The sequence below is a fragment of the Leptodactylus fuscus genome, chromosome 2 (assembly GCF_031893055.1).
Source record: "Leptodactylus fuscus isolate aLepFus1 chromosome 2, aLepFus1.hap2, whole genome shotgun sequence".
Taxonomy (NCBI): Eukaryota; Metazoa; Chordata; class Amphibia; order Anura; family Leptodactylidae; genus Leptodactylus; species Leptodactylus fuscus.
The window spans coordinates 256,178,237-256,195,394 of NC_134266.1; the positions used below are offsets into that span (position 1 = coordinate 256,178,237).

A 17,158-nucleotide genomic window follows, 5' to 3' on the forward strand; every position below is an offset into this window, starting at 1 on the left:
TCCTAAAAAATCCAGCCCAATACTGAGCATGTAGCAAAATGCTCAGCAGACAAAAGCTGTCTGCTGAGAACAAGTCATTCCTGGACTTTCTCTCATCTTGCCCACCTGAGCAGTCTGGGCGAGATGTACACCCCCTCCATTATTTTGCTGGCCATCGGCTTACACAGTATTAAAAATGTTGCGTGGTAGGAGAAGACGTGTTATAGATTTTGATTCGGGGCCCAGGCTAGAAATCTTGTTCTTAATGTTCTATAGCCAGTCCCAACGCTTTGGTGTAATGACCAGGATTTAGGTTCCATGCTGAAGTACAGGACATTTCTAAGAAGCGTCAGGGTCTTCTTCCAAGGAATAAAGCCACTATTGATTTCTCATTTTCTTCTGTTCCTTTCGCAGCATTGTGTGACCTTGACTTATGGAGGAACATTACTTTAGCCAACCTCCCGGGGATGAGTGCAATAAGCCCGGTATTAGCGAGAAGTATTTACACCACTGTGGTGATAAGGGCTGTCCTATGCCCCCTTTTATATCAGAGTGCCACTGACATCTGGCAGACTGATGAAAGCATCTTACCGGGATCACTCTCCTCTACAATTACCTCCTCCAATTTCTTCATTTCATTTACTTGGAGCTGCCATCTCATGGATTTCACAGAAAGATTTTCTTCTCCGTTGCACTTGACTTGACCCAAGTGTCGACCCATGAATCTTTTATTATTACCCTTCACTTTATAGAGTATTTCCATACTGTGCAGCAGTTGTATGGGCTATACAGTGTTGGCCAAAAGTATTGGCACCCCTGCAATTCTGTCAGATAATATTCAGTTTCTTCCAGAAAATGATTACAAGCACAAATTCTTTGGTATTAATATCTTCTTTTAATTTGTCTTCAATGGAAAACCACAAAAAGAATTGTCAAAAAGCCAAATTGGATATAATTCCACACCAAACATAAAAAAGGGGGTGGACAAAAGTATTGGCACTGTTTGAAAAATCATGTGCTGCTTCTCTAATTTGTGTAATTAACAGCACCTGTTACTTACCTGAGGCACCTAACAGGTGGTGGCAATAACTAAATCACACTTGCAGCCAGTTGAAATGGATTAAAGTTGACTCAACCTCTTTCCTGTGTCCTTGTGTGTACCACATTGAGCATGGAGAAAAGAAAGAAGACCAAAGAACTGTCTGAGGACTTGAGAAGCAAAATTGTGAGGAAGCATGAGCAATCTCAAGGCTACAAGTCCATCTCCAAAGACCTGAATGTTCCTGTGTTTACCGTGCACAGTGTCATCAAGAAGTGTAAAGTCCATGGCACTGTGGCTAACCTCCCTAGATGTGGATGGAAAAGATAAATTGACGAGAGATTTCAACACAAGATTGTGCGGATGGTGGATAAAGAACCTCGACTAACATCCAAACAAGTTCAAGCTGCCCTGCAGTCTGAGGGTATAACAGTGTCACCCCATACTATCTGTCATCGTCTGAATGAGAAGGGACTGTATGGTAGGAGACCCAGGAAGACCCCACTTCTTACCCAGAGACATAAAGCCAGGCTGGAGTTTGCCAAAACTTACCTGAGAAATCCAAAACCATTTTGGAAGAATGTTCTCTGGTCAGATGAGACAAAAGTAGGAAAAGGCATCAACATAGAGTTTACAGGAAAAAAAGAGGCCTTCAAAGAAAAGAACACGGTCCCTACAGTCAGACATGGCGGAGGTTCCCTGATGGTTTGGGGTTGCTTTGCTGCCTCTGGCGCTGGACTGCTTGACCGTGTGCATGGCATTATGAAGTCTGAAGACGACCAACACATTGTGCAGCATAATGTAGGGCCCAGTGTGAGAAAGCTGGGTCTCCCTCAGAGGTCAGGGGTCTTCCAGCAGGACAATGACCCAAAACACACTTCAGGTCAGCACTAGAAAATGGTGGTGAGAGAAAGCCCTGGAGACTTGTAAAGTGGCAGCAATGAGTCCAGACCTGAATCCCATAGAACACCTGTGGGGGAGGGGGAGAGATCTCTTGGTGGCAGTTTGGAGAAGGCCCCCTTCACATCTCAGGGACCTGGAGCAGTTTGCCAAAGAAGAATGGTCTAAAATTCCAGCAGAGCCTTGTAAGAAACTCATTGCTGGTTACCGGAAGCGGTTGTGCGCAGTTATTGTGTCTAAAGGTTGTGCTGCCAAGTATTAGGCTGAGGGCGCCAATACTTCTGTCCGGACCATTTTTGGAGTTTTGTGTAAAATGATCAATGATTTGACTTTTTTTTCATTCTCTTTTGTGTTTTTTTCATTGCAAGCAAAATAAATGAAGATATTACCAAAGAGTTTGTGCTTGCAATCATTGTCTGGAAGAACAAGAGTATTATCTGACAGTATTGCAGGGGGGGCCAATACTTTTGGCCAACACTGTATCTGGGACTGTATGGCACTATAATCATATTAAAAAAATGTGAAACATTATATAAATGGTAAATGATTGTCCCTCCAGCTGCTTGGTTTCAGTCAGTAGAAAACCACCATGGTGAGATGTTCAGGTTTGCTGAACTATATATATATATATATATATATATATATATATATATATATATACACACACACACACATTATATTAATAACTTCCCCAGCCATGGCTAGAGCTGAGGACACCGTCGGTGTCACTGTACAGCCATTTGTGTGATTTCTATACAGTATATACAGCAGTGAGCGCGCAGGTTAGTACGCATGCGCAGTGCTCACACACAGGGTGCAGTAACATGTCCTCTCTGATGCTTCCTGCCACTTCCGGGGGTACACACATGGCGGCGCCCAGTTGTCAGCTGGAACGCATCACTGTGCGGGTCACATACAGCGCCGACAGAAAAACATACACAGTCCTCGCTTTACGGCAGCAGAATAATGGCGGCCTACGGGGGCAGTTTTGAAAGTGCGAGGAGTATAGAGGAGAAAAAGGAGAGCAAGAGGCGAGCCAGGGAAGAGCTGCTGGTTCAGGTAATGGCGCCGTAATGTAGTGTGATGTCTGTCAGGTGCACCAGGCTGTCTGCCATGTTACTGAAAGTGGACTGTATAATATACTTGTCTAAAGTTCTGCACGTCCCTGTCTGTCAGTCACATGATATGACCACACTGGGCAACCATTGCCCGCCATGTCACATGGGTGCCTGGCTATACCGCCACGTCACATGACCACATTGAGCAATCAAAGACCACCATGTCACATGACCACAACGAGCAACCACTGACCGCATTGTCACACGGATGCCTGGCTATACCGCCATGTCACATGAGCAGACTGAGCAACCACTGACCTCCATGTCACATGACCACTTCGAGGAACCACTAACCACCATGTCATATGGGTGCCTGGCTATACCGCCATGTCACATGACCACACTGAGCAACCACTGACCACCATGTTACATGACCACACCGGGCAACCACTGACCACCATGTCAAATCACCACTTCGAGGAACCACTAACCGCCATGTCATATGGGTGGCTGGCTATACCGCCATGTTACATGACCACACCGAGCAACCACTGACTACCATGTCAAATGGGTGCCAGGATATATCGCTGTGTCACATGACCACACTGAGTAACCACTGTCATGGTGATAAGGTGACTGCTACGGTGCTGTGATCTGGGTACTAAACAAACACTGCGCCAAATATTAATCTCAATTATTTTATAATACATGTTTAATATTGTGGTCCTAGAATCTGTTTTTGTCTCTGTTCAGCTCGTGTTCGGTGCACGTTCAGCGTAAGCCCCAACACACACACCACACATATCTATGAGCATCCTGTTGTCAAATTATAGTCACAGTCCAAAGAGGGATCATTGAACAGACGGTTTCCCCACAGATGAATGGCAGCCATATAATACGTGGCCAGGTCATGTGGCCGTTACTCTTGTGGCTTCTGGCTCAGCCAAACAGATTATACTCATTGTAAGAGTTGTGATTTGGCTGCAAAGACCCTGAAATTATAGACGGGTCACTTACAACTTCTACTGAGATCCCTGACATGTGACCAAAATCCAATGGGTTGGACTGTTGTGTCACAGCCATATGATGTCACAGTGTGACGCTCTAGAGATCCGTTGACCCTTGTGTAGCCCCAGCCTATTATCGCTGTTCTTTCTTTGTTTATGGTTGGAAGTGTAACCTCCTCTGTCTTCAATACAGGCGAAGAAAGACTATGAGAAAGAAGAGAAAAGGAAAGAGCAGAGACGTCTGCGAGGGGAGGACACCTGGATGCTGAATGACGTCACTGAGCGCCTGCAGCAGATAGAACAGGTAATGCAGACTGTTAAAGATAAGATAAGATAATCCTTTAATAGTCCCACAGTGGGGAAATGTCAGCATGTTACAGCAGCATAGTAATACAGATACAGGATAATACACAGTAATATATTACAGACATAGACACACATAAGCTGAGAAGAGAAGATATACTAGGAGTCCATAGCAGCTAAGGAGGAGAAGGAAGACTTCATAGTCATAATCATTAGTTCTCTGTGCGGAGTGATCTACGCTTGGTCTGATGTAGATTATACAGCCTGGTCGCGGTTGGGAGGAAGGACCTGCGATAGCGCTCCTTCTCACACTTGGGGTGAAGCAGACGGTCACTTACAGAGCTGCTAAGTGCCATCAAGGTCCCATACATGGGGTGGGATTTGTTCTCCCGCATGGAGGTCACCACGGACAGTATCCTTCTGTCACCCACCACCTGTACTGGGTCCAAGGGGCTCCCCAGGACAGAGCTGGCCCTCCTGATCAGCCTGTCAAGTCTATTTCTGTCCCTGGTTGATATACTACTCCCCCAGCAGGCCACACCGAAAAAGATGGCTGAGGCAACCACAGAGTTGAAGAAGGCCCTGAGAAGTGTCCCCTGGACTCCGAAGGCCCTCAGCCTCCTGAGCAGGTAGAGTCTGCTGTGGCCCTTTCTATGCAGCGCCTCCAGGTGATCAGCCCAGTCTACTTTATTATTGAGGAGCACGCCCAGATACTTATAGGTCCTGACTATCTCAATACATGTCCCTTGGATCTCCACCGGGGTCAGAGCATTTCTCCGTTTACTAAAGTCCACCACCATCTCCTTGGTCTTCCCAGCATTAATCCTGAGCTGGTTCTGCTGGCACCATTCAACACAGTCCTGGTTTAAGTCTCTGTACTCTGTATTATCTGTAAAATATGAATTTTGGAAGATGAGAGTAGTAAAATACGAGAAAAAATCGTCAAGCATTACAGGGGTTCTCCGGACAAAAAAAAATAACGTCTGCTAGTGCTATCAGTGGGTTAATAAGTGCACCCAAATACCTGTTTACCTCTTTTGAGTGATTTCTGGCTTTCTCTGGGAGCTCATGGTGTTTTTTTTTTTCTTGCATAGCTTCTTGCTCTCTTAGCCTACAACCACCATGATACATTGCAGTTCACGACGATCCCCCCTCTCACTTCCTCCCTCACAACCCCCACCCTGTTTCCCTAGCTAGCCTGCAGACTACAAGCCCTATCTACCTTCCTAGCTACCTAATTCAATCCCCTCCCACATCATATTTACCTGTCTTCTCGTCCTGAAGATGACTTTGGAGTGCCGCTGTCCCCTCTTCTGCTTCTTTACCTGGGATCCAGAACTGGACCTGCGCAATAGAACAATGGCAGAAGCCACGCATGCGCAATAGAATGCTGCTACTTTTTTGCTTCTGCCGGTGTTCTATTGCGCAGGCGCCACCTCCAGCTCCGGCTCTCTTGCGTAGGAAGTGACGGCCAACAGAAGAACTCGGCGTTGGTTAGTATGAGAGGGATGGGGGGAGAGAGAGGAGAACTGGTGGCCTTCCATCTCCGGAAAGGAAATGGAACATCACCAGGAAATCAGAAAATGTGAAGGTAGGCAGGAGGAGGAGGTTTAGCTTAGTGGTAAAGTTTTAATTTGTCCCAGACAACCTGTTTAACGTACAAAACTAACCCGCGTCATTAATTGTTAATTTTCGTCAATTAAAGGGTAGTGACCATTTATCTTCTCCACAGTCCTGGACAAACCCTGCTGTCGGTTTGAGTAAAGTACATTATAGTTCACCGCGAGAGATGTCAAGTGAAACTGCAGAGATGGCTGACCTAGATTTTGGAATCTAATCCGATTTCTATAACCTATACATTTTTCATGTTATTTTGCACATTCTGTTATTCAGCCTTCGCGGTGAACATTGTACTTACCTTGAAAAAGTAAATCCCAGAATTGCTGTTTTTTTTTCTTTTGTTCATCCCATCTAAATGGTTAAATATTAAATAAAAATTGTTCAGAAATTCATTTGTACTCCCAAATGAATTAATGAAAACGTCAATTCATCGTGCGGAAAACAAACCCTGGCACAGCTCAGTTGACAGAAGAATGTTACGGTGACAAAAAGCAAAAAAAATCGTGCGGCACTTTTGAAATGCTTTGAGTCAAAAACAGTCACCTAAAGTTCCATCATAACGACGAAATAAGAGCGCAGAGCAATTCATTAAAGGGATTTTACTACTCAATAGAATAGGTCATCAATATGTGATCTGTGGGACCCCACACAGATCAGCAGCAGCGGCGGTGTTGGTGCTGGAAACTATAACATTGGATGGGGAGCGTGTGCAGGCTCTCCTACTCAAGTAATGGGGACAACCACTATACAGGGGACAGGGCTCTGCTCCCATTACCTGAATAGCAGAGCCTACACACCCTACTGCTTCGCTGCTATATCTTCTGACAGCTAATCTGTGTGGGCTCAGGGTACGGCCGGGCAATTAATTGAAAAATAACTGAAACCGACAGTCAATCCGGATAAGAGATGCGATTTTGTTAGGATTATTTTGTTTTGTTTATCATAATGAATATGAAATTTTACCTGCAGTTCCTTCCCGACTACTATTATACATTGTTGTCACAGAGTATAATAAGTCTAGGCCCATGGGAGGGGAGCAAACTTAAAAATAGCTTTTCTTCCCTCCCCTGGGCTTTGTCACTAGTCGTTGTCTTCTTCAGGCATCCTGAATGGCGTCTGGGATCGCTGAGTCTTGTAATTGGGCCTCAGTGGTCACGTGGCATTGCTACACCATTGCCATGATGTTGCATGACCTATGTGACTTTTGAGGTCCAATGGGAGGTCTCAGTGGTCCCTGACCTCATTCAGGAAGCCTGAAGAGGATCAGCAGATGCACCGGAGCCCACGTGAGGTGAGTAACACTGTTTTGTTTGTTTGTTTTTTTCCTTTTTTTATTTAGATTGAGCCCCATATAGGAATCACAATGTACATTTTTTCCTATCAGTATGTCTTGGTAGAATGGGAGGAAATCCACACAAACACGGGGAGAACATAGAAATTCATTGCAGATGTTGTTCCTGGCGGGATTCAAACCCAGGACTCCTGCGCTGCAAGGCTGCAGTGCTAACCACTGAGCCTGTTTTTTTTTTTTGTGGTTGCTCTCCTCTCATGGACCTTCACTAATATTACTCTGTGGTCTCTTCAGTATAATAAAAGTTTCAGTTTGGACTTGTTTGGTCCGTGCAAAACTGCCAGACAAACCTCATGCACCGAATCTTGCAAGGTTCACCCAACACATAGTTACTATAAAAAGTACGGCCAGATTAATTGCGATTTTTGGTCATAATTGCAAAAGCCCTAGGTCAGGGTGTTGGACCCCCCACAGCTCGCATACTGATGACCTATCCTGTGGGGTTGGACAACCTCTTGAACCTGAGGGAACAAGGGAAACCATGGCGCTCACGTACTCCGTGTTGTTTCAGGAGAATTCAGGAAAGAAAAAGAAGAAAAAAGACAAAAAATCTAAAAAAGAAAAGAAGAAGAAAAGCAAAAACGTCAAATCTGAGAAAAACGACGACTCGTCAGCCGGTTCATCCTTGGTAAGCGGAGGGGGAGGGGAGGCAGCAGGTAGATTTTGCCCTGTGTGGTGTCGTGCTGTAATTTAATTTACAAGCCATAGAAGTAGACAGTGCGGCGGCGGAGTCTGCGTGTTTACTTTCTGCGAGGGCCGCCATTATCCTGCTGTAATTTCTCCTTCCAGTGCCATTAATCCTACTGTGACAGATGAATCCTGAATAAATAGGAGGAGATGCTATCCTGCCGTAGCGGGCTCGCAGACCTCCATTAAGGAGATTATTTTTCTAGCAGCGCTCCAGAACTATGTCCCCCGACAAACTGCGCACGGATGACCTTGTCTATGTCAATTAACCTTGCCGTTTGTCCTCGTCCCCTACGTCTCACTAATGTTTTCCTAATTTGAGGCGAATCCTAGGGTAAGAATATGTACAAACGGTGTCATAGCAGTACACAATGGCGGTATTACTCTATTCCAAGTCTTCCAATTTGCCCTCCGATAATCCACAAAATCTACTAATCTGCTATTTTTCTACAATACCGCATCCGTTAGGCAGTGTACATGTACCCTATATGTAACGGTCAGTCTGTTCAAGTATATATGTATGTATGTAACGCTTTCCATGTACATGTCTTGTTCTCTCGTGGTCAGGATTCTGACGGTGAATGGGTGGAGGCAGGTGCGGCGCAGCCGAGCAGTGACAAAAAGGCATGGAAAATCCAAAGCGAGTCCCCTGTGAGGGAAACCGGGTCAGAAACTCAGGTATGTTATCATTTCATGGCCATGAGAATTACAATTATTGTTTTGTTTTTGATTTTTTTCCCCCCATAGATATAGTAACAGGACCTGTCTGCACCCCTAGTGGTTTAGGCTAGTGAAGGGGTTAATCTGTATCCTCCTGGTGGTATTGGGGTCTTAAGAGGTTAAAGAAGTTATGCTACGAAAGGTATTTATCCGAATACCTGATTGGTGGGGTCTGACCTGTGGGAGTTCCTCCCCTTCCCCCCGTTGCATTCAGCTTGACCGAAGCCAGGCTGAATGTGGGTACGACCGAGGGTGGTTGGAGCTCTCATTCAATTCATTTGGCTATCTCCAGTGCCCATTTGCATGGGTGGGAGCGCCGTCCGCGACCAGTAACACCCACATTCACCCTGGCGGTGGTCAATCTGAATGCACAGCAGGGGGAAAAGACTCTCCTGTTCTCAGGATGGTGGAGGTCTTAGCGGTCAGACACCCATTAATCAGGTACTTATATGCTATCCTATGAGAGGTTAAAGGGATTCTATCATTGAAATCCCATTTTTTCTCGATCACACATAGGAATAGCCTTAAGAAAGGCTATTCTTCTCTTACCTTTAGATGTCTTCTCCGCACCGCTGTTCGATAGAAATCCCAGTTTTTGTCGGTATTCAAATGAGTTCTCTCGCAGCACTGGGGGCGTCCCCAATGCTGTGGGAGAACTCTCCGGCGCTGCCTCCATTTTCTTCAGGAACGGCCTCTCTGTGCGTCTTCCTACAGAGCTGGGTTCAAACTTCTACGAATGTGCAGTCGTCTCTGCCATCAGGCCTTGGGCAGAACCGATTGCGCATGCCCACAGGCCACAAGAAAATGGCTGCTTACACCAGTTTACTGTGTAAGGGCCACAAGAAAATGGCCATTTTTCTTGTGGCCATGGGCATGCACTGTCTGCTCTGCCCGAGGCCTAGAAGATTGAAACTCATGACTGAAGAAGACACAGGGAGAGGCCGTTCCAGAAGAAGATGGCAGTGGCACTGGAGAGTTTTCTCACATCATTGGGGATGCTCCCTGTACTGTTTGAGCGCTGAGGCCCGCCCCCAGTGCTGCGAGAGAACTCATTTGTATACAGATAAAACTGGGATTTCTACCGAACGTCAGCATGGAGAAGACATCTAAAGGTAGGAGAAGAATAACCTTTCTTAAGGCTATTCCTACGTGTGATCGAGAAAAAATGTGATTTTAATGATAGAATCCCTTTAAAAACTTTGTGACATAACTCCTCTAATGTGACCTGGGTCATTATAGGGGCTATGGTATCCTCACATTTTAGATTAGCATCTAATGCTGTCAGTGGGTGTGTGTTTGGGGAGCGATTTGAAGGGTAAAGAAAGAATTGAGTATATTGCATTTTACATTCCTGCTCCTGCCGCTGGAGGTGTCACACAGAGGCTTACACCCATCTTCATATTCGGAGGACGTGTGTGCTAAACTGGACTGAGAGTGCATGTACCTTTAAAGGGATCATCCAGGATAACCTGTTTTTGGCACGGAGGCCTGGGAAGCTGAAGAAGGAAATTAAAACCTATTACCCTGTCCCTGGTTTTCTGGTGCCTACCTCTATGGTCCTTCTGCTCCCAGGTCTTGTTTTGGTCGAAGTCCTCATTGCACGTGACCGCTGAGGTCACTCAGCAGCCTAAGGAAAGGACTCGAGATGTCACAGGTGACGTATGCAAGGGATGTCCTTGTTCCTTTCCTTAGTCCTTAGTGACCAGGCCAAGTTTTCATATTGATGTCCTTTCCATAAGACAAGTCATCAGTATGTGTCTATAGAAATTAGGTTCTGTCATATTAGGAGCAGATTGGTGAATAATAACCATCTCTGTACAGCGCTGCTGTCTATGCAGATGCCATAAGCAGTAAATAACACATGTCCTCTATAGTTCAATTAAATATACAGACATTGTAAATCTCTAAGAATATATAAAACGTAAATGGAATAGTGTGGGTTATAAGTATATCGCTCGTCATGTCCGAGTCTATCTTGTCACATCGTGATCCGCGCGGCCCGGGCTGCCCTGTTTTATTCCTTATCTCTGGGAATGAAATACATATTACATAAACAGTTTTCTGGTGATTTCCAGGCCTGGCGGTGGAGGAGATTATTAAAATGCTTGCTACACATGACCCATGGCCCGGGTGATGCCGCCGTCTACCTGTATCTTGTTATTCTGCTGTTATTGGTGTTTATCTGTCATGGCCTGTATTGCTCTTCGCGGCTTTCGCCATCACAGCACCCAGGCATCATTACTTCATGTAAATGTGCAGATACAGAATGAACATCCTGAATCCTGAAACTCTGACAAGCAGGTTTATCTGAGATTAGAAAAAAATAAATTACATTTTTTCCAAAGAAACACACTCGTTTCCTTCCATTGGCCATGTCTTGGAACAGCACAGAATTGTAGCAGCAACCTGTGCTTGATACTTGTATTCTACAGCCAGGGCCTGGTACTAGCAGTACGAAAGGGATTGCGGGGTCTGAGGGGTCGTCATCGCAGCCAGGAGGCTCTTCCAATAGCTCACGGGGGAGACATAGGCACAAGTACAGAATTATTGCAGTACGTTGTACAGTGGATCAAGTCATCTCAGGTTTATGTTCCCTTGTGGAGCAGGAAAAACATTTAAAAGTAACTTAAATGTAAAAAAATACCTGTTGCAAGTTCAAGAAAAAAAAAACAAACCTAAATAAACATATTATATATTGCCACGTGCACAGAGGTCCACACTTTCCTGTATGGTGAACACTTAAAAAAAAAAAAAAAAAGATTAAAAAAACACAATTAGGGTTGAGCCGATCTTGAGATTTCAGGATCGTTTTTAAAATCCGATTTCCGATCATTTTCCATTCGAACCCGATCCCGATCCCAATTCTGATCCCAATGCGAGTCAATGGGATTTTTTTAATAATCGGAGATCGGATTTTAAAAACGATCCTGTTCACTACACAGCGTGGAATCCAAAAATTGAAGACTTTCATTTTTAGACTCCACGTTTTGTAGTGATTTAAAAAAAATCCCCTGGCTACTTAAGTCCTCCCTGCTGTCCACTTACCTGCACAGAAGCGCTGCCGATCCACTCTGCTCTCGCTCCTCTTCTTTTTACTGCGCATGTCTGCAGAGCACCGTATGTGCCCCTGCCTCCCAGGCTAGTGTTACAGATGCTGGGAGTAGGCGGGGCTTGTAGTGGCTTAGGAGAGTGTGGGCGGGTACAGTACCCAACCACACTCTCTTAATCCACAAGCCCCGCCTTGTTCCTAGGTCTGTAACACTAACCTGGGAGCTACAGGCACGCATAGACCAAGAAGAGGCGAGACGAGAACAGACGGGGAGCATCGACTGTTCTGACTGGGTTCGGTGAATGTGCATATGAAACTGGTGGGTTCGGTACCTCAAACAAGGTTAAGAACCACTTGCTTCGTCCCTGCTTTATCGTATACTCAGCCCTGCTACATCTGAGATGTAGATCTCAGATGTAGCAGAGCTGATGAGTATATGGTAAAGCAGGGACGAAGAAGAAGAGTAGACAGACAACTCAATGTACAATAATGCAGATGTAGCAGAGTCAAGGATACAGCACAGCAGAAAGGAAACAGAAGAGTAGATACCATCTACTCTTCTGTTTCCTCCCTGCTATGCCATAGGAATGAATGGACGCAGCCGGCGCGCAGGAGGTTAAGCGGCCGGACACCAGCACAGGCTGTGTGCCGGCGGCATCCATTCATTCCTAACATTGTTAGCTTTTTCCACAATGCTTGGCTAGTAGCAAAGCATTGTGGGAAATAACCGCCGACCTCAATCCTACCTAAAAAGATCGGGATTGGAATTCCAATCGCGATCGTGAAATTTACTCGATCGGCGATCGGAATCCTATCTTTTCCGATCCCGATCGCTCAACCCTAAACACAATGTATTTTAATGTATGGAAATGTTTGTGTATTTATAAGTACGTATATATGTCTATAGGTATCAACAAAAACTACAACTTGCCCGTAACAAAGAGCCCTCATATAAGTCTGTCAATAAAACCGTAAAAAAAAAGTTAAATTAAAAATTACATTTTATTAAGAAAAGTGGTAAAATACAAAATTCAAAAAATTATGGAAATATAACATGCAGCTTTTTTTTTTAAAATTGTTTTTATTTAAGAAGTTTTTTTTAACAATAAAAAAGAACAGATTCGACAATATCAGTCCCAAATAAAAGAGGACCAAAAAGAACTGACCGTCAAAATTACAATGTAAACCCAGTAAGCAAAACGGCATAGGTTATCAAACAGACATAGATATCTTGTACAAGCAAAAGGACAAAAAAGACAGTAGTAGACAAAGACAAGACAAGACCGTAAACAAGGGGATAACAGGGATAAGGGAAGACCGGAAGAGTGCAGTGAGATACTGTGTCCTATAGGCTGGGTTGCACCTGATCCTACAGTACAGTTCCTCCAGGAATGGGGGGCCTGCTGGCGCCAATGTTTAGCTATCAAACATTGAGCAGGCGTCAAAAGAAATAAAAAGAGGCGAAGAGCGGGCTTTCGCAACCTGACAGGTGGGAGATGAAGGAGAAATGTCCTAGGAGAGAGAGGATAACGCCCCCCCCCCCCCAACACCCGCTCTAATAGATCCTGAACCTGGCACCAGAAAGGGATAAGGGAAGGGCAGGACCAAAATAGGGGAAAGATATGTGCGGGGTGAGGCCACAACGCCAGCAGCAATCTGGGATGGACCTGTCAAAGGAGTGGAGAAGGGCTGGTGTGTGGTACCAATGCATTAGCATTTTAAAAAATTCTCTTTATGAACGACACAATTAGAGGACTTAAGCCCCCTATCCCAGATGAGGGACCAGTCAGCGTCTGAGATGGGCTGACCCAAATAGGTTTCCCACCGGGACATGTAGGGGTGTTTGGGCAAGACCTCGGGGGTGGGGTCCGATAGAAGGCGGTAAATGTCCAAGACTAACCCCTGCGTTCCAGTACCAGCCTGGCAGAGTTGCTCAAACATCAAAGGGGTGGGTGCAACTGTCTCCCGAAACACTCATCTGCATAGTGGGAAATTTGGACATACGTGAACTCGCTAGACATGGGGAGGCCAAATCTGGACCGGAGCTCAGCAAATGGCAAGAGAGCCCGGGTCCGATAGTCAGTAATATCAGCTAGCTGAAAGAGGCCAGCTTTCAGCCACGGCCCAGCCACGGGTGCAGTGTATTTTTGTAGTATATCTTAGCAGTTTTTTTGCTGCTAATAGCCCCATTATGACTGCAGCACTTTTTACATTTGTCTCTGAGGCTGTGGGTATGTACAATAAGAAGCAGACTGCAACGGTCAGTGGGTAATGTAAGTAAAACTGCTTACTTTCTGTGTATCCCATCTGGAATCACACAAGCAGCCAGATTCAGTTACAATCACATGGAAGACTTTTCTTCCATTGTACTACGCACAGAATGTTCAGTCCAGTGCACAGAGAAAGCAGATGTGTGTGGAAGATCAGCCCCTCCTTCATTCACTCATTGTGAATCCATCTTGTATCTATGGACAGGACTTCTCTAGTAACGGGAAGTGAACTTCAAATTAGCTAGAAGGGAGACACCTAGTGGCAGAAAAGTTAGAAAGGTTTTTTTAAGCAAATAATGCCAACATTTTTAATTAAATTGCTTTACATTTTGGTCCTGAATTATAGACTTCAGTGTGACGACACTGCAGTACCTACATATGTGATGTCTGTGTCTATGTCTGCCGTGTATAGGGGACCGTTCAGTAATATACTATACCACATTTTCCCTATTTTACATGGTTCTTACCTCCTGATCCTTCAGCGTATAGAGCTTAGGATGTACGCCGTGTCCCTGCCACTTAGATACCTGACAGTTTTCTTTTTTCTGTGTGGTCGGCTGAAGCTTTTTACCCATAAGACCAGAGATTGCCTGTATGTGTTGTAATGCTAAATGAACCCGTGCTTCCATTTCAGAGGGACGAGTGGATGACCTTAGACTTTATGTCTCTGAAAGCGACATCAGCAGCCGCATTAAGAGAAGAAAGACAGAAGGAAAAAACACTGGAGCGTGAACGAGCCGAGGCTGTAGAGAAGGTAACAGAGTCATTCATCTGAAAGAGCGTGCACTGTGTGTGAATTGCATTGCAAATTTGTACCGGCCGAGTGTGTGTTAGTGCGGAGATGGCTTGTTCTGTAAGAGGCAAGAAAATCCTATAAAACCTCTTGTATCCGAGCTGTCTGGAAAACCGTCCCCGGTGCCTGCAGCAACCAGTCACTTCGTAGCTCTCATATATCAAGGGCAGTGCAAGAAATAAGAGCTGTGCTGTGATTGGTTGCTGCACGCGAGTTTGCCTTTTGAACCGTTTCCCATGTGAGGTTTAAAGGGGAGCTCCACCCATTACAAATAAGAGCAGAATACCACAAAGAAAACGTGAAATACCTTCCATGATGAGAACCAAAATGTCCACCATTACAGCTTGCACATAGATTACTATCCAGACTTCTTGTGCTTAAATGGATCCTATCATTAAAAGTCATCTTTTTTGTCCCTAACATGTAGGAATAGCCTTAAGAAAGAATATTCTTCTCCTACCTTTAGATGTCTTCTCCGCGCCGCCGTTCAGGTTATAATCCGGTTTTGGTCGGTATGCAAATGAGTTCTCTCGCAGCACTGGGGGAGGTCTCCAGCGCTCAAACAGCACTGGGAGTGTCCCCAATGCGAGAGAACTCTCCAGTGACGCCTCCATCTTCTTCAGGAATGGGTCTTCTTCGCGTCTTCTTCTGGCATCTTTTTCTTCAAACTTCTAGGCCTTGGGCCTGAGGTAAAGCCGACTGCGCATGCCTGCTGGCCTCAAGAAAATGGCCGCTTACACAGTATTGTAAGCAGCCATTCTCTTGTGGCCGGCAGGCATGCGCGCAATCGACTGCCCGAGGCCTAGACGTTAGAGATGAGCGAGTACTGTTCAGATCAGCCGCATGCACTGATCCGAACAGTACTCGGTTATCTCTACTAGACTTTGAAGCCACCACCGGAAGAAGACGCAAAGAAGACCCGTTCTTGAAGAAGATGGAGGCGGTGCTGGAGAGTTCTCTCGCAGCATTGGGGACGCCCCCAGTGCTGTGAGAGAACTCATTTGCATACCGACGAAAACTGTATTATAAACCGAACAGCAGCCTGGAGAAGAATAGGCTTTCTTAAGGCTATTCCTACGTGTTAAGGACAAAAATTGACTTTAAATGATAGGATCCCTTTAAAGTGTAAGCATTGATTACCGTATTTTTCGGACTATAAGACACACCGGACCATAAGACGCACTAAGGTTTTAGAGGAGGAAAATAGGGGAAAAAAAAATTAAGGAAAAAAAATTGGTGAAATATTTAATAATCTAATAATATAATATTTCACCAATGTAAATAGAACCGGGGGCTTTCGGACACAGGGATACCAAATGTGTATGTGTTTCACAGTAATGTTTTTGTTTTATATGTATTCTAGGGATATGGGGGTGATTTGAACATTATCTATCTATCTATCTATCTATCTATCTATCTATCTAATCCATGGATGGAAAGAGACACCCTGCAGTGAAGCTATGCAAGAAGAGAAAAAGGGGCGGGCCAGACGGGTGAGGGAGGTGTGGTTTTCTAAGCAAACTTGAAAACATGCCTCTTTCACCTGTCTGGCTCGTCCCACCTTCACTGCCTCTCAGATCTTGCTCCTGCAATGAATCCACACAGGCAGGGAAGTAGGGGCGGGCCAGACGGGTGAAGGAGGCGTGGTTTCAAGCTTGCCGATAAAACCACGCCTCCTCCTCCCGTTTGGCCCGCCCCTCCTTCCCTGTCTGTGTGGCTTCATTGCAGGAGCCAGATCTGAGAGGCAGTGAAGGAGGGGCGGGCCAGACGGGAGAAGGAGGCGTGGTTTTCTCGGCAAGCTTGAAACCACGCCTCCTTCACCTGTCTGGCCCGCCCCTACTTCCCTGCCTCTCATATCTCGCTCCTGCAAACACGCGACACAGACAGGGAAGGAGGGGCAGAGCAGGCAGGCACCGTGCTGCTCTCCTTTTGATTCTCATAGACAGGACACAGACGCTGCACACGCTGCATATTGGGAGGAAAAAAAAGTGTGTCTTATAGTCCGAAAAATACGGTAATTTTATTTTTTCCATTGTGTAGGAGGGTGTTTGATTAATATTTTTGTAATATAATTTATTAACCTATTTTACTCCCTTTTAGTCATTAACAGGCTCTACAGTTTTCCCTAATAAGTATCCAAGTATTGTGAAGGAGAATCTATACACGACCTACACTCACCGGCCACTTTATTAGGTACACCTGTCCAACTGCTCGTTAACACTTAATTTCTAATCAGCCAATCACATGGCGGCAACTCAGTGCATTTAGGCATGTAGACATGGTCAAGACAATCTCCTGCAGTTCACACCGAGCATCAGTATGGGGAAGAAAGGTGATTTGAGTGCCTTTGAACGTGGCATGGTTGTTGGTGCCAGAAGGGCT

The 17,158-nt window shown here is 45.3% G+C and overlaps 1 protein-coding gene across 1 annotated transcript in view; it reads left to right on the plus strand.

The window, feature by feature from the left end:
* Window positions 1-2,785: 2,785 nt before the first annotated feature.
* Window positions 2,786-17,158, plus strand: part of CWF19L2 (CWF19 like cell cycle control factor 2) — a 95,609-nt gene continuing 81,236 nt past the window's right edge. The window contains exons 1-5 of the mRNA XM_075266118.1: window positions 2,786-2,977; window positions 4,177-4,287; window positions 7,769-7,885; window positions 8,512-8,622; window positions 14,618-14,737. Coding sequence (XP_075122219.1) covers window positions 2,885-2,977; window positions 4,177-4,287; window positions 7,769-7,885; window positions 8,512-8,622; window positions 14,618-14,737 — 552 coding nt within the window. The 5' untranslated portion in view covers window positions 2,786-2,884. The remainder of the gene's footprint in view (window positions 2,978-4,176; window positions 4,288-7,768; window positions 7,886-8,511; window positions 8,623-14,617; window positions 14,738-17,158) is intronic.